This window comes from Lytechinus variegatus, chromosome 5, assembly GCF_018143015.1.
Source record: "Lytechinus variegatus isolate NC3 chromosome 5, Lvar_3.0, whole genome shotgun sequence".
NCBI lineage: Eukaryota > Metazoa > Echinodermata > Echinoidea > Temnopleuroida > Toxopneustidae > Lytechinus > Lytechinus variegatus.
In genome coordinates, this window is record NC_054744.1 from 28,175,668 (window position 1) to 28,199,139 (window position 23,472).

The window sequence follows — 23,472 nt, forward strand, 5'->3', positions numbered from 1 at the left end:
ATCTTGAACAAATCTTGATTCATTTTTCTGCTCAACTTGGTTTTGACATTGAATTTTCAAGCTCTTCTTGCTCATCTATGCATATACAACTGTACAACTGTACTATTCACTATTTGATACCAAAATAAAAAAGAAAAGCTGAATTTTATGATGCTGTAAAATGAAAAAGCACAAACCATTTGGATATGTAAAAGAAATAACTGGGAATCCTTATTTCTTTTTTCAAAAGATGCATTGAATAATGATAACATAATACACAGAGTAGTCACGCCAGCGCTTCTTTACAACTACATAACTGTTCTATGTTATCATTACCATTCTCCATTCTAAATGAGGCAGTGCTCATACCACTGGGCCAACATGCTTGGTTACCTTTCACATTATACATGCCCCCCCCCAAAAAAAAAAAATGTAGGTCATGCGCATGGTGGGCTTCAGACTTTCATAGACTGTGACAGAAACAACAAAACATGAAGCGGCATTACTTGTAAGTGGAGAAACGGAGTACTATAGGGGATGCATGCTCAAATCCTGTTTAATGCTAAAACACTTCATTTTTAAAGGTGTCACCAGTACATGTATGTAAATACTCACAAAGATTAGATCTTGATTGATGACATGTCTGTCCATTATAGCTGTACTTCACATTTATGTTCAATATTTGCACAAATCATGATTAATCTAGTCGGGCCAAGGTGAAGGTGAAGCATTTCATGAAGCAACCAGTCAGTATTCATTGACAAACTCATTGCAAGGATTTTAGTAGCTTATAAAAATTGTCATAGAAAAATGAAAATAATCATATGCCACTGTCATAGCAATCAATACATCAAAGAATATGTCTAAATGCCCTACAGATATATGCTAGTATTCCTTGTCATTGAATTTTGACTTGCCCTCACACAATGTATGTACTTTTACTACTTCCTGTGAGCAATCAAGCAACTCTTATTAATTGCTAGGCATACTACAATGACTTTTGCATCCCACAGGGTACTGACAAAAACCCTCAATAGCGTTTAATACCTGCAGTGAAATCCCCACCCATTCAAGCTTAATGTGAATGGTTTTTAACTTGCTTGTCGAAGCAACATGACTGCTGGCAGAACCATCTTCAAAGATACCATTCTATTTTGGCTTTTGCATCCTACAAGACATAAACCTTCAATCGCTTTCCCTCTGGTAAATTTAAAAGAATTAGGACTCACTTGTCAAAGAATCACTTACTGTTGGCGGGACAAACTTCAAAGATACCATTCTACTTCGGATTTTGCATCTTACAAGACATAAACCTTCAATCGCTTTACCTCTGTTAAATTTGAAAGAATTAGGACTCACTTGTCAAAGCAACGTTTCCTGTTGGTGGAACCAACTTCAAAGATATCATTCAACTTCGGATTTTGCATCTTACAAGTCCTTCAATCGCTTTACCTCTGGTAGATTTGAAAGAATAAGAACTCAAATATCGAAGCAACATGCTTGTTGGTGGAACCAACTGCAAAGACATCTTCTACTTTGGATTTTGCATCCTTCATACAATACCTTCAATTGCTTTATCTCTGGTATCAAAATTGAAAGAAAGAACTCACTTGTAGAAGCCACGTGCCTGTTGGCTGAACCCTCTTCAAAGAGACCATAGAGCTCCTTGGAGTTCCCGGCCTCTTGGATCACAGAGCCATTGATGTAGACCATACCCTTCTTGTCCTTCTTGATGTCCAACTTGGGAGGCTGTAGATAAGTGAAAAATGGGACTGATAATTGAACTAAATTCAATCCACAGTTTAGAAATTCTTTTGGCCAAGGTTCCACAAACACATCCTAGTCACAATAAATTTTAATACATAAATATATCACATGGACTTTGCAGCAAAATGGATGCACCATGGTGGCTTTTAGCAGCTAAGGGAAATTTTCGACCCAAATCTGTTGAGCAAAAAATGTACATGTAGCAATACCAAACACTGAAAATCAATACTAGATCATTCTAGCTAGAGACTTCTTAGTGGTAGTTGCAATATATCAGAAATACAAAGGGTTTTTTTTTGGGGGGGGGCTAAGTTAGTTGTCTTAAAGCTGAGAGAAATGAACATCATGAAATAACTATCTGAAATTGGCAATTTCTTTTAAATTAGTTAATATTTAAATGTTTATATTGGAAATTATGTACAAAAAAGAACATTGAAGGCCAATATCAAAATATGTACAATTTTGTGGTCGTTACAAATCCATTACATGAACTTCACTGCTCATCAATCAGCCATTTACATGTATTTGGTTTCATGACATTGTTTGATTTCATGACATTGTTTGACTTCTTCACACTGAATGGGTTGAACTGTTTACTCACTTCTCCTTTTGTTTTATTGTAGAGATCAATCAACTTGTCGTTGTACAACTCCAGCATATACGAGTAGACACGGAATGAAAATTTTGATCTGTAAATAGACAAAATCATCATTCATCAGAACAAAGTAGAACAGAAATGTGGGTCACAATATTAAGGCGATACCATTTCATAATGCACAAGGCTGATAAAAAAGTTTTTTTTTAAATCATATCCTGGGGGTATATTCATTCCCTTTTCTTCTTTGTATTTCTCTCTGTAGGTTCATTTGTTGCTTTTTTTCTCTCTCTCTCTCACTCACTCAAACATATCCTCTAAATGTAGCTACCCATCTGCTGACACGACATACGCTCCTCCGACATTTGCTCCTGTCTTAAAGGATAAGTCCACCCCCCAAAAAAGATGATTTGAATAGAAAGAGAAAAATCAAACAAGAATGACACTGAAAATTTCATCAATATCAAATCTGAAATAAAGTTATGACATTTTAAACATTTGCTAAATTTCATCAGTTATATGCACATCCTGGTCAGTATGCAAATGAGGTGACTGATGACATCACCCACTCACTATTTCTTTTGTATCTTATTATATGAAATATGAAATATTTGAATTTTCTCCTCATTGTCATGTGAGCAAAGTTTCATTCCTCCCTTAACATGTGGAATTTGATTGTTTGAACATTTTGTGGTTCAAACAAGATGGTCATAACTGTCATATCCGTAAAAAATGAAATATTGTATAATTCAAACAACTCTCTCATTTGCATATCACTGAGTTGAGCATAGAACTGTTTGGGGGAAAATAAGCAACACTTTAAAATGTCATAACTTTCTTATTTTCCATCCGATTTTGATGAAATTTTCAGCATTACTCCTGTTTTATTTTTCTCCATTTATTTACATCAACTTTTTTTTCTGAGATGGATTTGAACTTTAATATCTCAGAAGGCATAGGGTCAAAGTGAAGAGTGAAGAGTTTTTGGTTCAGAATAATGTAAAGATAAGGATAAGATTTTATTTAGTTTTGGAGGTTAAGTTTTATGTTTGACTTAACATGCAGATTTTCCATCAGAGCAATTGTCGCCAGAGCAAATGTCATGGAACTCCCCCCCCCCCCAATCTTCACTCTCTCATCTCTCCCTTTCGCTGATAACTGCCAGTTGAAATGTTCACGAGACACACACCCAAATTTTAAAAGCTCAGAGGAATAAGAATACTAGACACTATTAGTACAAAATTTGGATGATTCACTTGATTAAATTCTACATTTCTTGACAAACCCCTTACTTGTTTTCTTCAATAAGCTCATAGATTTTCGTGAAGGCTCTTGGAGCTATACCAGGGAACTTCTGTTCTTTGTCTCCGATCATAGTAAAGGTCTTTCCCGAGCCAGTTTGACCATAGGCAAAGATACAAACATTGTAGCCATCCACTGCTGATTGGATCAAGCGCTGTGGAAATGAAAGGGCGAGAGCAGCATGTATAGTTATGCAGAGTGCTTATAACATGAGGACCACTTGTCATCATTATCAATCTTCACTGAAATCATCATCATCATCATCTTAACAATAAGTCTCATCTCTATTACCGATCTCATGAACATTTATCACGTCCCCATCATCGTCATTCTCCTTCATGACTAAAACCACAATCATTATCTATCATTATCATCATTAGTGTCGAGATCATCACAATCATATTTCATGTTATGGCCTTTATTGTCACCATCATCACCATCACTTTGCCTTCGTCACCATCGTTATTATGGTCATCTTTATCGTCATCAACTTCATCCATCTCCCCCTCCTCCACCACGACCACCAACACCACCACTACCATCATCATCACCACAACTAATACCATCACCACCACCACCACCACCATCATCACCACAACCCCGAACACCACCACTATCATCATCATCACCACCACAATCGTTACTCTCCTCACCTCCTCCTTCAACTTACATCAGTATCCTCAAAGACATCCGCTTGCGTGTTCTCTGGCATGAAAATGTGATCAAACTGGAACTCCTTGTTGCCTCTCGATGATGTGATATCAATCGTGTATTCATCGGGAGCTTTGATGATTGAATAATTGCCCTACAAAAGACATTACATAGAACAACAATTACAACTGAGAGTTGAGGTAAAATATATGTGTGCTCTTCTGTCACTATGGATCACTAAATTTGAGCATCCAGCTCAAAGTGTGCAATAATTGGTGAGACAATAATTATAATAATAATAATTTAATCACCCAGAGTAGCAACTTCAGTAATAAAAACTAGACTACCAGCGGGCCCTGCATAGCATAAAATTTTATTATTACCCTTCTCCAATACAAATGCTTAGCATCTAGCAAAACACCATGTTTATAAGAGTTTGGTATGACTTGGATGGAGAATAAACCCACGACCTCGTGTTCATGAGGCGGGCACTCTACCACTAACTTGAAAGTATGGAATTTTTCTGATCTTTAGAAACAATGATGAAGAACAATCATGAAGAATGATTCTAAATATACACTACACCACCACTATAGTTCAAACAAATCTATATTGGATTCCACTTTGTTCATCAAAAGTAGCTTAGTAGCTTGGCAGCCTGGTTATGAGACAGGATGGCTGACATATTCCATATGTGTTCAATAACATGTTTGTAACTCTTTCCTTAGAGGCCTTGGTAATACATGTATGCACCATGCTGTATTGCTATCACATTATTAGCATCTCATTTGTGATTGTTAATTCCTCGTCTTGTTCTACAACTGTGAATAATAATGGAATATTCTTACCCTTTCTTTCTCCGAACCACTGAGGGGCCTTGCTCTGCAATACACACGGATCTTGCCTTTCATATCTTCGACCATGTTGTAGTACTTCTTTCTCAGTACCTAGTATGGACATTGTGTTAAAAAGGTAATTTTCAGGCGAGCGCATATATATCATTTTTTTTTACTTTAAGTCGAAAATCTATACAGGAACAAATTTATTTATTCATCTATTTACTTTATTTGCTTTTTTCCTGCACATCTTTAACCAGAGTAGATACAATTGATACAAAATATATCAAATTAAACAGTTATTACATGTTCAAAGAAAAAAAAACACTGGTCTTCCATAGGGCTCAGCACTATTATCACCATATATGATATATAAAATATATGAATATAAGGGTTAACATCCTTTTTGATTTGTAATGACAAAAAAAAGCAATGTTTACAAATGGCTATAACATTATCATTGACAATTTTCAGCACTCACTCGCTGTTTTCACCATTCAATACTGTGGTCACTGACAGTAACTGTCATACTGTCTGAGGATGTCAACTTCACCTACATTACATGGTGCTCATATCTGTACATTATTTTTCAGGTTAAGTATCCATATTCAAACACTAACCCTCTCGCTATTGTAGTTTTCATTGGCAGCCTTCAGCTCCTTCTGTAGCTCCTTATTCTCCTTCTCCAGAGTGGTACATTTCTCTTTGAGTTCTAACGCCTCCTCCGCAGCCACGCCCAAAGATGCTATCTGAGCCGTTAGTTTGGCAACCTCATCCTTCAACGAGTCTCTATCCTGTAAGAGTGAAAAAAATTAAATTTGAGAGACTGAGCTCGTTGAGATGTTTAGTGCTTCTCCTATCTTTCATGAACTTCAAAAAATTATACGTACCTTCCTTATATTGAGTAAATAAATGTACTTGATATATCAATGTGCAAACTGACAAAGATTTGGCCATTTGTTTCAATTATTAATTATTTAGAATCATGTTTTTTTCCATATTTCAATCTTTAAATAAGTAAGCTCTTATCTTTGTGTGACACCATCATTATTTTTACCACTAAATCTTCTTAGATTCCTTAAAAACAAAACTGGGCATTGCAACGTGTAACTATTTATTTCATTTGAAATCATATCATCTCCTTTTTCATCTTTGAATAAGAAAGCTCTGTATCTTTTATACCATCACCTCTATCCATTTTTTGCTACAAAAAAATCTTGAGAGCCAAAAGTGGGCATTCTGATGTGTGCCTATAATTCAGCAAAAAATGCAAATTAAAAGCCAAACTGAGTTACCTGTTTTGAAAGGAAATATAAAGAGTCAGTTAGTTATATATAATAGCCCCTATTCTGAAGTCCAGTCTCGTTAAGGTCATGATCTCTACCTTTTGGCTAATACGGTCAGAAGCCATTCAAAGTTTGTTAATATTGCATGTTTATCACGCTTACTATGTTTTATTCATATACTTTAATAGTGAATGAAACTTTTTATTTAGTCATGATTCCCAGAAAATTACAAAACTTAAGCACCAAATGTGTTGAAAATAGAACCTCAACTGTTGGAGATTTGTGTCAAAATTGGCTTTCCATACTCCAACTGTAAGTTTAGACCAGAGTCTAATTCAACCCAAGTTCAGAATACAGAAACAAGGTTCCCACAGAAATTTGAAAACAGAATTCCATGACTAATTTGCAGCTAATTTCGAGTTATGTAGAATTTCGGATGTCACAAAAATGGGAAAAATGGAAATCATGAACACCAATTTTAATAGAAGAGTATGATCACAGAGTATGAGAGAACTTTGCGAGACACGACAAACTGGAGAGCTTCCATAGCCAAAAGCTAAATGCAATTCCATCACAAATTTTCCAAATTCCCTGACTTTCCATGACCACAAATTTTTCCAGGATTTTCCTTGACTGTGGGAACCCTGAATCATACTGTATGAGTGGTGCCAGATAATTGTGAGCAGAACAAGGTTTGGGGATTGCTGATGTGGATTACGGTACACCATGTGGAGTGTCATAGAAACAGTGGATAGAAGAAGGGAAGAAATGGATAGGCGAGAAAGTGGAGATTTGAGAGTAGAGTATTCTTTCTTGAAAGTAGTCCTGAAAAGGACTGTAAACCAGAAGAAATGTTGAGTGAGAACAGCTCGAGTAGTAGAGCTGATGAGGAGATGCTGGCTTGAGTCGGCGAGTAGAGATGATGAGTAGTAGAGAGACTCGACGTTTCGGACAAGAGACTTCTTCTATCCACTGTTTCTATAACACTCCACATGGTGTACCGTAAACCACATCAGCAATTGTACATGCCACCATGCAAACCTTCAAGGTTTGGGGAGTCAAACCATTGGAAACGATAAATAGCCTGCCCTCCCAAATCTTTGTTTGACCAAAACGTTCAAGCGCCTCTACACACATTTGCATACCTTTGTAGTTGTCTTGAGTTCTGCTTCGAATTCTGTTGCTTTCTTAGCTTCCCTCTCATGTTTCTTTGTCTCCATTTCAAGTTTCTTCTCCAAATCCTTGATCTGTTTCTCAATCTTCTTCGTTGCATTTTTCTGTAAAGGTACAAGTAGTTTAAATTCATAATAATCTCTATAGTAAATTTGGGGAGGGGGGTAGGTGGTAACAAAGTTTTCAGCCAGAGAATGTAGCTGTGTCTTTTACCAATGTAATAATGTATATATGGATAGAGAAACAATGTTGTTGTTTTGTTTTTTTTTTTGGGGGGGGGCTTGACATCACTTATATATAATTCATTTCCAGCTGAAAATCTATCAGGGCGTGCAGTTTCCGATTTCGATTATGCTCACATGAATATGGACATTGCAGAGGGTTTTTTATACATATAGTACTGAATATAGAATTTTAACAATCGGAAACACAGGGGTTTGAAATTGCTCTCTTATTCACCAAATATCGTGACAGTTGGCAAATATGCTAACACGTTTCAAACGTATAACTCCAAAGGAAAAAAGAACTGTGACCTAGGGAGCGTTTCATGAAACAAAATACAGAGATCTTAACTGACTACTGTTATAAGCTACCAGAATCTTTGCATCTGATTGGCTACAAGAAAATTTGTCAGTGAAAATCACTGACTAGTTTTACCATGAAAACATTCCCCTGTACTCAATGTTTGTAGAGTACCGAATTGTGACGTTATCAAATTTTCTTTTTGCATTTTAGCATCTTTTATAACATATTTCGATAGAGCATGATGCAATACCTCCAAATCCGAAGTTTGTGGGAATCAGTCCATGGGGATTCAGGACGTGACCAGATGAATACATAATAATAAGCCCCATTTAAACTAGTGTATTATTGGCCAGGTTCTAAATGTTATGAACAAGACCAATAATGCATTGATTTAAATGTGACTAATTATGTATTCATGACGTCATCTTGGGCCCCCGTGGAATGATTCCCACCAAATGTGGGTTGTACTTTTTTATATATAAAATAACACTAAAATGCAAAAAAAATTAAGTCATCACTTCAGTACTCTATGGGCTTTGAGGATGAGAAATAACTTACATCTCCTGCTCCAGCTGCTTTAGCTTCTTTGACATCATCCTTGAGTTGTTTAGCCTTGGCTTGTTCTTCTTGGACCTGCTTCTTTAGGGCCGCATTCTGATCCTGCAGCATCTGGATCTTCTTCTCTGTCTTTGCATCGCTCTGAAAGGGTTCAGGGAAAAAGAGAAAACAAGAGAGCTTTGGTTAAGACTATGACAGGCAAAATATTTATTTCACATTTTCAGGTGCTACTTTCACAACTTACTGCCTTAATAATCTGCAACTTTGTATAGGCTTTAACATTGCAATAAATGGAGATTTTCCAGGGCTCCTTTTCTAGTTTCTGAGGCTCTTTCCAAGCCCTAGTGTAATTTTTTCCCCTGGACTGAAGATATTTGAAAGATTCATTGATAAATACCTCATTTATTCAAGAGATATACTTTCTGGGGACTGTTGCAGAAAAATTACTTTTATTGTAACTTTGCTATCCAATGGTGATATCAATGAAATCATTGATTTTAGTTGCCCGTTTGTTTGTTCAAGAGGGATGCATTTGGGGCCTGCTGCAATAAAGTAACACCATTATGGTAACTTTGCCACCCAAAGGTAACTTCAATGAAACCCTTGATTCTGGTTGGCATTTTGGCATTGTTACCATGGTATGACAAAGTTGATATCAAGGAAACCTTTATGCAACAGAGCCCAGGTCTTGTGGCAGCTGAACGCTCTTCTCTCTGTCTTGCACTAGAATGATTTCAAGGGAACAGACACAAGAGCTATGCTTAGACTAGATAGACAATTCTTAGATCCTAACAAAGACATCCAAAGCTTATCTTGGCCTTCTGTCATGACCTAATTATCCTTGTATTCTATTTCCTTCAAAGCTTCCTCCAACACCTTCTCACCTTGGCTGCTCCAGCCTTGGCTCCTGCTCCTGCTCCAGCTGCTGAGAGAGTTTTGACCTTCTTCTCCAGGACAGTGATCTGGTTCTTATTCTGCTCGAGCCTTTCATTGTATTTCTTCTCTGTGTTCGCTACTAGCTCCTTGGCATGCTTGTCTTTCTCAGCCATCTTGGCCTTCAGTGTTGCCTTTTATTGTGAAGAAAAGGAAGAACATTAACATCCTGTGGCTCTCAATTGTTTTTAAAAATTACACCAAAGCATCACCGATAGAAGCTACATCTTTGCAAACATAGTCTGAGGGAAAACCTTTATAAATGGTGCAAACATGTTGAGGATTTGCAATTATGGAGGAATTACATGAGATAGCTGGGACCCGTCTTACAAAGAGTTGTGATTAAACCAATCATCTTAACTATAGAAATCAATCAATGTCATGGTCTTGTAACTGATTGGATCAATCATAACTCTTTGTAAGATGGGGTACAGTTCATAAATCAACATTCTTATACACAAAGGAACATTCTATAGAATGCTGGAGGAAACATTCCTCTTATTAGGGTCGCCTAAACAAATTCATGAAGCACCATATAACAAAAACTTCATTGTAACGTAGCTTTTCAAGAGAATTTTGAACCCCAAAACAATCATAGGTCCTGAAATTAATTACAAATTCGCAATCAATTAATTGCTGGTGTGCTTTTTTGAAAGAAGAAGTTTAAATTGATTTGCTGTAATCAAAATACTTATATCAATTTCAAATTTGCAACAGAAATTTGCAATTGATTTCAAATATCTTTTAACACCCCAAAAGTTGGAAAGAGTGTGGTGTCTCTGTATAGGGTCTGTGAATATTTCAGAATTATCGTGATCAAAGCTGACACGGAACTAGCTAATCTAGACAAAGCTTCCCACATGATATGCTGTATCTATAACATTCATACCTGATGTTTCTTGTTGGCCTCCCTTTCTTTCTCTAAGAACTTCTGCGTACTGACAAAGTCCACATTGATCTTATTTGCTTCTGCTGTTTTGGCTATGGCCTCCTTCTGAGCAGCATCCCTTTCTCTCTCTAACTCTCTCTACGAGTTTAGGAGTAAAGAAACACATCAATAACATCCATTAGAGCATTCTTTTAAATGCACGGAGGGGTCACAAAGATTAAGTCTTGACTGACATTTGCATTTAAACTGTTGCGTGTGGTAGATAATACATCACCTCATTGGTGTGGCAAGCCCATGGGACGTGATGTACAGCTTGTTTTATCAATGAGATTAAAAATTGAATTATATGTGCCCGATGGCAATTATGACTGACTTTTAGTCTGACATAACACTTTGTGAACAACCTCTAGTTGTGGACATGATCACAAAATGATTTCCAACAAAATCATAAAAAGTGAAGAACATGATACATGTATTAAAATTAAGAATAAACTTGCAAGATTCCATTACACAGTTGCCAAATTCCATTTTTTAACAGAGATCTAATCATTTTCATGTTGAAAATTTCATGTTGTAATGATTACATGTAGTTTCAGTTGAATAGACAACTTTTATTCAGGAATTTCACAACACACTGTATTGGAAATGTTTTCGTTTTATCTGAACGCTTTTTTCTCTCTCTAATAATTTATTCAATATGCAAAATATTGCCAGTATTTAAGATGAAAAGAAACCATAATATTGTCTCCTAAAAGAGACCTATGCACTCACCACTCTGTCGTACAGACTGTTTATCTCTTTGGCAGTGTCAGGTGGGACATTCTTCAACTTTTCCTGTTCCAATGCCTCAATTTTCTTCTCATAATCAGAAATTTGCTGGAAAGAAGAGAATTAAACGTTTCCAGAATATGAATGAATATGAACATCGTGCACGAAGTGCTTCATGAGAGCTGTTGAAAAAATATTGTTGTAGTAGTGTGGTACATATAAATTGCATAGAATAATTGCTGTAAATAGCATACTGATAATTTGCCACAAGGTCCAATATACAAACACACACACATATACATCAGTGGGTTAAAAATAACAACACGAATTATGAATATAAAATATTTAGAAAATCAAATTGACTACAGATCTGATTTAGCACGAGCATGAACACATACTGGAAATTTGTAAAGTCACCTGAAACTAACAAACAGCTTCAGAAATCAGCCGAGTCACATCTACATGTACATAACTGCCAACCCTGATAGCCAAGTAAGATGAACAAATTACTAAAGAAACTTAATAAAAACATTCTAAAATTTCCTATTCAATACCACATACAAATTTTTCACAGAAATAGGAAAACGAGGGTGAAATTTGTAATTGTCTTTCTTCCCAAAATAGGAATATTTCTATTCAATAGAAACACTTGATGGGTATGCATATATGAAATGAAAACCAACAAAAAAACAAATATCAAATCAAGCCACAAGTTATATAATTATGTTTCCTTTGAGACCAGGGAAAAATAACTTTTTTAAAGACTACATTTTCAGCTCATGAGCCCAAACTTGCTACATTTTAACAGTAAACAATGGACCCTATAGGATTTAAGGGGCTCTTTTTCACTTTCCAGGGCTCTGGGGTAGCTACAGGTTGATTCATCCTACCTTGGTCTGCAGGGCCATCTCTGCGACCAATGCTGCTTTAGCCGCTTCCACCTTCGCATCCCCACCGGCGGAGTCATCGGCCTTCTCCGCCTTGAGTCTCTCGATCTCCTCCTCGAGGGACTCTACCTCCTCCTTGGTCTTTGAATGGGCTTCTTTCTCCTTCTGGAGCTCCTTCTCCAGGCTGTCCATCTTCACTTGAAGGGCAGTCACCTGACCACTCATACCCTGTGGTTATGAGAGGCGGAGGGATGGAGGACAGGAGAGGAGAGAAAAGATGAAGGAAAGGGAAGGAAAGATAGAGAGAGCAGAAGGTGGAGAGAAGGAAAAGAGAGATATGATTGAAATGCCAATTGTAAAAATGTCAATGAGAAAGAGATGCCAGATGGGTGGACTAGTAGCAGCTACACTATTGCTCATCAAAGGTGAATAATGATTCTCCATAATTTGTAGAAGTTAACAACAGCAAATGACTTTGCTGAACAGTTTGCATTTGGTGATTCTTTTATATTCTTGATTTTTATAAAATTCCCTGTTCCCTATAAACCAGGTAATAAATACAAAAAACTGTAAAAACAGTCAGACGTGCAGCTACTTTTCTTAACCCGTGCTGAATTTCATGAAGGTTGAAGCACTGACAGGACGGCATTGTCTGACAGTTACATAGTAACAGTCAGAGACGACTGCAACTCAGCCAATCAAAAACTAAAGATAGGTTTTCAACCAATTATAGTTGTCAGATCTGGGGGCCTGTTACAGAAAGAGTCACGTTTAAACGCAAGTCAAAATATCAAGCGCAAGTCCCGAATAGAGGTGCTTCATTTGCTGAAAAATCAAGTTGCGCAAGATTTTTTGAGGTGCGTTTGATCGCAACTCTTTCTGCAACGGGCCCCAGAATGCTTGTTGGAAACCAAATTTTGATGAAATGCCATAATTCCCACTGAGTCAAATTACAAGAACTGTCTTTGACAAGCACCTGTCTTTAGATCATTTTTTTCTTGGATGGTGGATCGTATCAATCACAAGTTTTTGCAAGACAGGACTCATGTTTCAAAGTATAAGGAAGAAATGATTTTACTTACTTCCATATCATCATCATCCAGGTCAAGATTAGCCATGGCTAAAGCTGCAGCGGCTCCACTTCCAGCAGCTCCTCCTGATTCTTCAAGCTCCTTAATCTTAGCCTCCAGATCCTCTATCTTCTCCTCCATATCCTCCTTGGCGTCCTCCAGCTCCTTGTTGGAGTCTGTGAGGGACTCATTCTCCTCCTCGAGCTCCGTGATGCGGGCTTTCAGCTCCTCCATCTCTTCACTGGAGACACCTCCTTCTCCTCCACCTCCTGAAAATTATTTTTTATAGAGTCAAATTGTTCTTTTTATCAATTTTGTGTTATGTACAGGTTAAGACTTCATCAGAGTGGTTTCACCAGAAGGATCACATTTTGGGATAGCTCCTTAACTTTACATTAAGAGATTCCATGCTATTACAATGTTTATGGCAAACCGAATATCATTTCAACCTGTTGACTACTGATTTCTTTATGTCCCATAATAATAGCAGGGCCCACTGGGAGAACAGTTTTCAGAACTGAAGTGGCTACCCTGGGGAATTATGCTGTTTATATCATTATTATTAATATAGATTTCCAAAGGGAAAGCTATCATTTTTTTCAAGAAAATGATCACTAGAATTGGCAATGTGATGAAAAATACTAATGGCCATTTTCCCTTTCTGGTGTTAACCTCCTATATTCTAAAGTAAATAGTCTTTGAGTTGTATAATTTTATGTTAAGAGTCTTACCAGCAACGATAACTTGTGGTGTTATCATCCCACCAAGCTCATCAGGTATCGCTCCAGTCTGTATCATACCAAGAGCTAGGATATCCATCTCGTTGGAAAGAACCTGCTGACTGGCTGCAGTGAGAGAGTCGCTTCTAAACAAGACAAGCAATGAACGTGATAAAGAAAAAGAAATGAATGCATCAAATTCAAATCCATTACAAAACAAAATTATTTTTCTTAATCTGAACCTTCTCTTTAATCTATTGAAAATGGGTATGTCCAAATAATTAATGATATCTCTGTGCAAATCGAGGATTTCTGCACAAATTCTACATTTAGGCCGTCCTAGAGGCCTGACCCCGATTCCTCATGAAGGGTGCTTTTTTTCAAGATGATTCTGGCAGATGCTGTCCACTCTTCAATGGAAGTGACCATACCACCCCTCAGTCCAAGGTGTTAACCTTTACATACCAACACCAAGGATCCCAACATACAGAGAAAGTGCCATACTCAGGTGAATTCAAAACTGTCAAAACAATCGCATTTGTGCCAACTGTATGCTAAGGATTCGGGTACATGAAATCAGCAATTCTACTTTTTAATTCACTGTTTAAGTACACGTTCAAGTGGTTTTTATATCTTACATCTATCACAACAACAAAAATTACAATGCAACAAAATAATCATTTACAAAGTAACTCACTGATATACAAATGAAAAATATTTGACATGATTTATAAACAGATGTATATATTTTTTTCAAAATTACCTAGACAGCATTCTTGGCCACAACATACAAGCATTACTCTACATGATTTTGTTTTAAACCTTAAACAAAAATGAAGTATACTTACCCATCTGGATCTTCTTTGGCTTTATCTTTCTGTTCTAGCAAGCCAGGTTTGGCAAGCTCAGCTTCTTCCAGTCTCGTTGCTACTCTTTCCTTTGGCGTGATTTCTTCATCATTTATTTCATGTACCTACACAGTTTCAAAGGAAGACAAATGATTCTATTAGCAATCAAGCTCATGGTATAGGCCTGCAGAAATGCTATCAATGTAAAACTTACAATATGATATTTGCTCATTAAAAACAAAATCATCACAGCAGTACATGTACATCCAATCCTGTCTATGCGGGATCGACCTCTTTCAAACAATTCCTTTGGGTTTCTGCTTCATATGAAACAGTGGAATGCTCTCATGGCTTGAGTAATCATACAAGTGGAATGCCTCTGGCCGTCTCACCTGCATCACCAATTCAACATAGCAGCAGTGCTGACTTTGAAAACTACTATAACTCACACAAGATGTTCAGTGATACTTGGTTACTCTTATTTCCATGTTTTATGAATTAGACCAATACACTTACAGAGATAGGATGGTAATTCAACAAATACCCCCAATGCGACCAAAGTTCATTGATCTCACATGACCTTTGACCTTGATCATGTGACCTGAAACTTGCACAGGATATTCAGTGATACTTGATTACTCTTATGTTCAAGTTCCAAAGTCAGATCAATAAACTTGCAAAGTTATGATGGTAATTCAACAGATACCCCCATTATGGCCAAAGTTCATTGACCTTTGACCCTGGTCATGTGACCTAAGATGTGCACAGGATGTTCAGTGATACTTGACTACTCTTATGTCCAAGTTTTATAAACTAGACCAACATTCTTTCAAAGTTATGATGGTAATTCAACAAATACCCCCAATTCGGCCAAAGTTCATTGACCCTAAATGACCTTTGACCTTGATCATGTGACCTTAAACTTGCACAGGATATTCAGTGATACTTGATTACTATTATGTCCAAGTTTCATGAATCAGATCCAAAAAATTTTCAAGTTTTGATTGTAATTCAACAGATACCCCCAAATCGACCAAAGTTCATTGACCCTAAATGACCTTTGACCTTGGTCATGTGACGTGAAACTCATGCAGGATGTTTGGTGATACTTGATTAACCTTATGTCCAAGTTTAATGAACTAGGTCCATATATTTTCTAAGTTATGATGACATTTCAAAAACTTAACCTCAGGTTAAGATTTTGATGTTGATTCCCCCAACATGGTCTCAGTTCATTGGCCCTAAATGACCTTTGACCTTAGTCATGTGACATGAAACTCTAATAGGATCTTCATTAATACTTGATTAATCTTATGGAAAAGTTTCATGAACTAGGCTCATATACTTTCTAAGTTATGTATCATTTCAAAAACTTAACCTCAGGTTAAGATTTGATGTTGACGCCGCTGCCGGAAAAGAGGCGCCTATAGTCTCACTCTGCTATGCAGGTGAGACAAAAATGAAGATAAATGAAGAAAAACAAGATAAAATGTACAAAAAAGAATGAAAATTATATTGGTCGCTTGCTAACCTGTTTAAGAACTGCTTGAAGAACTAATCTCAGATTTCTCTCTTCCTTGTCATCCTTCTTAGATCTTGTCACGCTCGTTTTCTCCTTCTTTGCCTTCTTGATCTCTTTCTCCAGTCCCGTTACCTGAGCCTCAAGCTCTGCTATTCTCTTTTGCGCTACAGCAAGGGCTGCTACTGTTGTTGGATCGGGCACTGTCACCTGTCAAGAATATTAGTTTGAGCATTAAGTAATGTTTGGGAAGTTGAATAGCTTGTTTGATTTTAATTACTGCGGCATATTATCCTGTTAAGATAAAATAATTATGAAACAGGGGATGTTTCACAAAAAAGTTAAGGATGACTTACGTATGACGTAGCTTATGTATTGTGCAACTTTTGAGACCAAATAGCGATGTTCTGGAAAGCAAAAACGAAGTTATGCAACATTCTGTTATTGCATGTCAGACCAAAAGTTGCAGCAAAATAAGACTTCATGTGCAAATCCAATGCAAAATCTGTTTCCAGTTGAACTAAAAAAATAATGTCTCACTCTTTACAATTATAAAAGGCAAACATCTTCATGCTTTTTATAATTCAAAAAAGTGTTTTTAGAGACTTTGGGAAATACTGAATGGATAGGAATTCACTCATTTTCCTGAAAAAAAATCACAAAGTCATCAGAAATTTATCTTCAAATATAAAGAATTGACTGGATTATCATCAGAAATCCATTATCATGACAGAGGGACAATTAGGGAAAAATAGAAGACCTGTAGTTAAATTCTGCGCCAGCTTGTTCTTCTACATTTCTTATTCAGCTCGCCTTTCAGTGTATTCTCAAAAGTTCCCTACTGTGCCAAGATGGCTTACCTCTACAGTTTTGATGATCGGTTCTGGGGCACTGACAGGTTCTGGCTCAGGGATGTTACCTTCCTTGATAGCGGTCAGGGTCGTGACCTTTGACCCTAGGTCAGACTGCATGTTCTGGACCTCATCTAGTTGGGTCTGTAACTCTCTCACACTCATAGGCCTGAGAAAATAGCGAGAACACATTATTAACATTATCTATCATCATAACACTTGGCATGTTGTACATTACAAATATCATTTTCATCACATAAATATTCAAGGAATTAGGATCTGTAACGGAGATACATGTGATATTTCCAACTGCTTGTCACTTTTTATACATGGTTTTCAATAGACTAAAGTTAAGACTTGAATTTAGAATTGATCGTATCATTGACATCGTCATTGCCATCATATCGTTACCATCATTATTGTATTATGATCATTTATAAACACTAGAATAACTACCGTACAGAGAAGCACTTAACGTAATGTAAATCCCACTTACGTCTCCTCCTCTGTCGGCTCCCTGCCATTCTTCTCTTTGAAATCCTCCTCCCATTTGCTAATCTCTTCCGTCAACTCCTCCTCCTCCTGTCTCATCGTTTCTTGATCGTTCTTCAGACTCTCTATCTGATCATCCATCTTGTTACCATCCGATGCTGCCTTGGCAACCATCTGAAACTGGGCTTCCAGCGAGGCATACTTGTTTTGCAGTATTACATATTCCTGTAAATTATAAGAGAGTATGCAAGCATTGAGAGTATGTTTAAATAAATGCAAACTCTTTTCCCCAAAAAAGTAAACCACCAGCATCAAGGCCTTTACTGTTGGACTCCTCCCCAAGAAGTCAGACTAAATGTCATATAGCCAAACTAAATAAGAATTTATCAATTTCTTTATTCACATGATGAATTCATTTAAACATAGTTGCAATTTAGATGAATTTAATTGATTAAAAAAAATTAATCCATACATGTGCACTGAAAAATACAGATGGTGATGCAATTTAGCACAACATGGAGGGTGGGGGTCAGATACATAAACATACAGTAAATCTGTCAATAAAGACCACATAGGCATTTTCCTACTTTTTTATAGACAAGTATGACTGTAGTACATGTACCATCAACATTGAAATTTCATGACAGACTAAACCTTGTCTATCGTTTGATGACTTATACGTGTTGCCACTAATATAAGAAACAAGGGCAAGGATTAGCCTTGCATGCTTATGTATGAAAATAAGAAGTTGTATGGATTTTATTATGATCAACTTGGAATAAATATCATTCAAAGCTTCTGATCTGCTATTGAACACTTTATTTTAAAGCTCAAATTTTAATTCTGGTCAACTTAATATTGGTTATGACCCTGGCAATACCAACCACCTATTACAAGCACACAGAAAAGCAACATCTGAGGAATACAGTCAGCAAGATTTTTATTTAAAATCAGGGTTCAATTCCCAGCCTTTGAGTCATCCCAAGCAAGGCGTCCCTGAGCACTGCTCTTTTATCAAACCTGTACATTGCATAAATGAAAATCCCTCGAGATGAGATATATTGTGATAGATGTGTAATGTAGATGTGTTTATAAAAAAAATTAAAAATATAGAGACTTGATTCACCACTCACCTTCTGTGATTCAATATATTTCTCTTGCATCTCTGCCTTCTCATCTTGAAGTCGCTGCCTCTCCTCTTCCCCGAGACCGCCTCCACCCATGACCACTGGAACAGGAGCAACGTCTACCCTCGTTGAGGACCTTGATGAGGACCTCTCGACTCCTGCAACGACTGGCACCACCGTATCTCCCGAGGAGGACTTCAATGCCTCAAGTTCTGCACGAAGTCGCTTCACCTCCTCCTTCTCACTCTGAAGCTCATCTTGGATGATCTGTTAGATCAGATATCAAGACCATTGAAATTAAAATCTTGCATCATGGATTGCCAATTCAAAGAGTATAAAGATTAGCATAAGTGTTATTCAGGAATGGCACAGCATTCTGCAGTGTAATTTTTTTATTGAGGGGGGGGTAATATTTTTAGCAACCAATTAAATTGAATATCTATTTTTGCACAATATATCTGTATACAAATATTTACTCTACATTATTGACTGTAAAGTTAGCACGAATTCATGATCTAATGATATGTGTTCTCTTCCTTGATGAAATACAACAAAACGTTGATATCTTGAAAGCCAATTTGCTCCTGATTGCAAAGTCTCTCTGCAACAGTGCTCAGGGGAGTGTTTCATGAAAAGACTTGTCGGATAATTCATCACGCAAATCGGACATTGACCATAGCAGTCACACTCCTGTGCTTATCAAGGAGAGTTGTCAGATGTAAGAGCTTGCCAGACAACATCACAGAGTTTCATGAAGCAATTAGTCAGAGAAAAATCACTGGCCAATTTGCTCTTATCCAATCAGATGCAAGGATTAGCATTAGCTTAAAACAATAATCAGTGAAAATCACACTTTGTTAATAAAAAGCTCTCCTTCACAAAACACTCCTGGGGTTGTTTCATAAAGCGGTAACTTTAAGAAAGACCAGTGATCCTTTCTCACATGCTAACCCAACACCAATGAACAGTTTGGTGTATACCACTTACCACTAGAAAGGATCACCAGTCATTCTTAAAGCTGCTCTTAACTTACAAGCAGTATTCATAAAACTGTAAGTTACAAGCAACTGTACGAAAGACTGGTGACCCTTTCTTTAGAACGGAATCAACATCAATGAAAATCTCATGTGAATCTTTCCACACAAGAAAGGATCAACAGTGGTTGTAAAGTCGCCCGTAACTCACAAAAATAAAACAAATAAACAAATTAGTGAGATATCTTGCCTTCTTTTCTTCATTTGATTCCTCTAATTCCTTCTTGGTGGCAGTGACCTGTTGGTGTTCTTTATCTGTTTGATGAGTCAAGGAACTTCTTAATTCTTCCTGCAAAATAAACATTAGAAAGAAACTTTATTTTTCACAAATCTGGAGAAAAAAAAATGACTCTGAAATTCCAAATTCTTAGCTATTTTGGAAGAACCTTTCTCATCACGACAGTAGCATCTGGTGAAATAACACATTAGCCAAATTTTGAACGAATGTAAAGATATTTTTTTTTATTTATTCACAAGGTCACAATGTCAAAGTCGGTCATCTATTGTAGAATATAAAATGGTCCTTGAAACTTTATAACTGCAAGCTACTGATTGCCTGAAAATGGAATATTTCTCCATATTCAGTTTCTAATTGTGCATTCTTCATTCTGCATGTTCTTGTTCTTCATATTGCATCTGTTTTTATTTGTACATAGTTTGTTTTGTGAAATTTTCAGTGCAATTTCCTTTCCAAAATTGTGCATTCTTAACATACATTCATTATTCTTACTGTACATTCTTTGGATTGTAATGCACATTCCTCATTGTAATGCTTGGTGTCATTCTTTGAATTGCAATTCTGTATTGTAATTTGTTGTAGTCCTCATCATAATTCTTAACATACTCTTTTATGTCGTATTGTACATGATATAATTGTCCCTTCTTTGAAATGCACTATCATGTTATTATTCTTTGAAGGTACTTTGCTGGTATTCTTATTGTACATTTTGAACTACAAATTCCTAATTACAATTTTATATAACACCATTTTCATAGTAATCTTACCTTTTCTTTTTCCAGCCTTTCGATCTCAACCTTGTTGATTATAAGCAATCTCTTCTTCTCTTTCATTAATTCTCTGTTTCGTTGACTCAAACTCTAAAAACAAATAAAACAGGCTAATATTAATATCATTACCATCTTCATGCTCATTTACCAAATTTAGTATTCACCATCTTCATAGAAAATAGTTTGTATCGTTTTTCAAGATATCTGGAGAAACAAATCTTTTACGCTGTTATTACTTCCCTTTATTGTTAACAAATGTATGTCAAAGACTTTTAAAAAATATCTACAATAAATTTAAATTTGTCTATATGTTGTATATATCTAAACATTGTTACAATGTGATTATTATTATTATGTGAAATTATATTTATTCAAAATTTGAAAGAGGAGAGATGACATCATCAGCCCACCTAATGCATATTCGACGACGACATCTATTTTCACAAATATTGCTAAAATTCAAAGTTCAGTAACTTCATCATTTTCTATCAGGTTTTGATGGAATTTTCAGCGTTTTACTTGGTGAAATTTACTCTATTTACTTAGAAATAATCAATTTCAGCCCGGAGTACCCCTTTTAATGAACCAACCCCATCTTACCGTCAGAGTTTGTTCCCAGTATGATTTGTGACTGTCTAGTTCCTTCCGATGCACTTCGATCACCTGTCTGAAGGTCACGACCTTTTCTTTGTACTGTGATCTCAGATTGATGACAAACACATTGAATTGATCCTAATAGAAAAAGTATGATAAAAATATACTTAAATAGTAATGAGGCTATGCCATACACTCCCACTCTGCATTCCGACAGATATTTAGCTTTAATAGGGTTGACAGGACATGAAAGAATGAGTCAGGAATAAAACAAATGTTCAACTACAACATGGGAAGAGCACGTGGAAGCATCATGGTTTAGCTATTCTGACTCTCGCCTTATAAACAGAGGGTCATGTTTTCGAATCCCAACATAGGTTTGATGTCCATTCCTTTTGTTCTTACAAAATCCAATGAATATCTCAGATGTAAGATACAATTACATATAGATACAGTGCCAAAGTGTCACCTTGAAGGATTCAAGAAGTTGTCACAAACTGTTCAGTCGGTCCATCTACACTTTGAACAAAAAGTGAATCTGTAAACATTACATCAATTGCTTATGATATACATGTACATGTAGTAATTTTGTTAATGCCCAGTACCTCCTTTACCCATTACTTATTCTATGCACAAGTATGTTTATTAATTGATTTCATTGCTTTGGGGGACTGTTTAGCAAGATTTTGCTGCCGACTAATTCATTATGGACATAAATGAAAGTGAGAAACTGCATTTGATTGGAACATACCTGGGTTTGATCTTCAATCTGTCTGTAGTTGTCCTGAATTTCATGAACTATGCGGATGTGATTGCCCTTCATCTTCTTCATATCTTCCATCACCCTCGCAATGCAGTCCCTTGCGTAGATAAATGGGACGTAAGCTTGCTGCTCGTGTTCCATCTGAGGAGGGTTCATACGGGAACGAGATGTTGTGGATACAAGGCTACGGTTGTCTGTGTAAAGGATAGAAAATGGTGATTAAAATTGTGATTGAGATATCTAGCTATTTTTTTTTAAAACACTTCAAATTTATTTTAAGTTCTAACCTGATATAAAAACTGGGGCAGAAGGCTCAGTGCTACAGATAACTACATGTATTTCTGCCCCTGGCACTCAAATGGTTAATTTCTATTATGGATGGTTAATTCTTTGCTCTCTGACCGATGTATTCTTTTTTGTTTACATTCTTTTCCAGAATAAAGTAGTTTCCTGAGTGGAAAATAAACAAAAATCCATTTTCTTGTTTTCAGGCTGTGAAACTTTCTGCCCCTCGCAATGGATGGCACTACCAGTAACCAGAGACAATCAGTAACATGTCATTCACACTTTATAAACAGGCAATCTGTAACACATCCTTCAATGATCCCCACTTTACACAAGCAGCATGTTATACGCTTCCCACTGATAGCATAGGGGTGGAATCAGCACATTACAAATAACGGAGCACTGAGCATTGTGATGCATTGTGTACGATCAAAGCTCCGCCCAATTAATATGTGATTAAGTGGAATTCCTTTCAGATGTTATTGGCAATTGCTATCCATAGAACAATATCTTTGCTCAGCTTTCCTATCGGAAAACAGCTACATGCAGGTCCTATAGTCTTTGTACATTTTCCTACATATTTACAATCATTTGCATCTGCCTATAATGCACATTGCTTCCAGATAAACCACCTAAAGTGTATGTAAAACAAACAATCACCTTCTTCATGCCTTGCACTCGTCGATGGCATAAGAGCCGGTGACCTATGACCTTCTGTGACACCGTTCATCCTGTGGTCCTCTGATGCTTCCTTGACGCTGATGACAGAGTGCATGCTTGGAACACTTCCAGAGTGTCCTCCCTCGCCAGGAGTGCGTGTCCTAGAGCTGGTTCGGGTATTCTTCGCAGTTTTGGGACGATGACGTCCTGTATCATCGTTGAGGTCAGCCATGCTTTGATCACTCCATGCTGTTTAAGTGTTAAGATTCATGATATTGCATCGAAATGAAAATAAATTGTTGTCTTTCTGTTATTGCCCGCAATCATATAATTGATTCCTTAGGGCAATTGTA

General features: G+C 36.7%; 1 protein-coding gene across 1 annotated transcript in view; it reads right to left on the bottom strand.

The window, feature by feature from the left end:
• The window catches only part of LOC121415871 (myosin-10-like), a 31,556-nt gene that overhangs the window by 4,669 nt on the left and 3,415 nt on the right, over window positions 1–23,472 (bottom strand). Inside the window, exons 5-28 of the mRNA XM_041609247.1 lie at window positions 23,120–23,368; window positions 22,163–22,368; window positions 21,418–21,549; window positions 20,815–20,907; window positions 20,000–20,098; window positions 18,782–19,042; window positions 17,653–17,873; window positions 17,166–17,325; window positions 16,318–16,515; window positions 14,787–14,911; window positions 13,951–14,084; window positions 13,232–13,488; window positions 12,153–12,377; window positions 11,266–11,370; window positions 10,495–10,632; window positions 9,557–9,739; window positions 8,673–8,813; window positions 7,562–7,693; window positions 5,751–5,924; window positions 5,143–5,241; window positions 4,314–4,448; window positions 3,634–3,797; window positions 2,348–2,435; window positions 1,590–1,728 (exon numbers count right to left, since the gene is read on the bottom strand). Of these exons, the coding sequence (XP_041465181.1) occupies window positions 1,590–1,728; window positions 2,348–2,435; window positions 3,634–3,797; window positions 4,314–4,448; window positions 5,143–5,241; window positions 5,751–5,924; window positions 7,562–7,693; window positions 8,673–8,813; window positions 9,557–9,739; window positions 10,495–10,632; window positions 11,266–11,370; window positions 12,153–12,377; window positions 13,232–13,488; window positions 13,951–14,084; window positions 14,787–14,911; window positions 16,318–16,515; window positions 17,166–17,325; window positions 17,653–17,873; window positions 18,782–19,042; window positions 20,000–20,098; window positions 20,815–20,907; window positions 21,418–21,549; window positions 22,163–22,368; window positions 23,120–23,368 (3,858 nt within the window). The remainder of the gene's footprint in view (window positions 1–1,589; window positions 1,729–2,347; window positions 2,436–3,633; window positions 3,798–4,313; window positions 4,449–5,142; window positions 5,242–5,750; window positions 5,925–7,561; window positions 7,694–8,672; window positions 8,814–9,556; window positions 9,740–10,494; window positions 10,633–11,265; window positions 11,371–12,152; window positions 12,378–13,231; window positions 13,489–13,950; window positions 14,085–14,786; window positions 14,912–16,317; window positions 16,516–17,165; window positions 17,326–17,652; window positions 17,874–18,781; window positions 19,043–19,999; window positions 20,099–20,814; window positions 20,908–21,417; window positions 21,550–22,162; window positions 22,369–23,119; window positions 23,369–23,472) is intronic.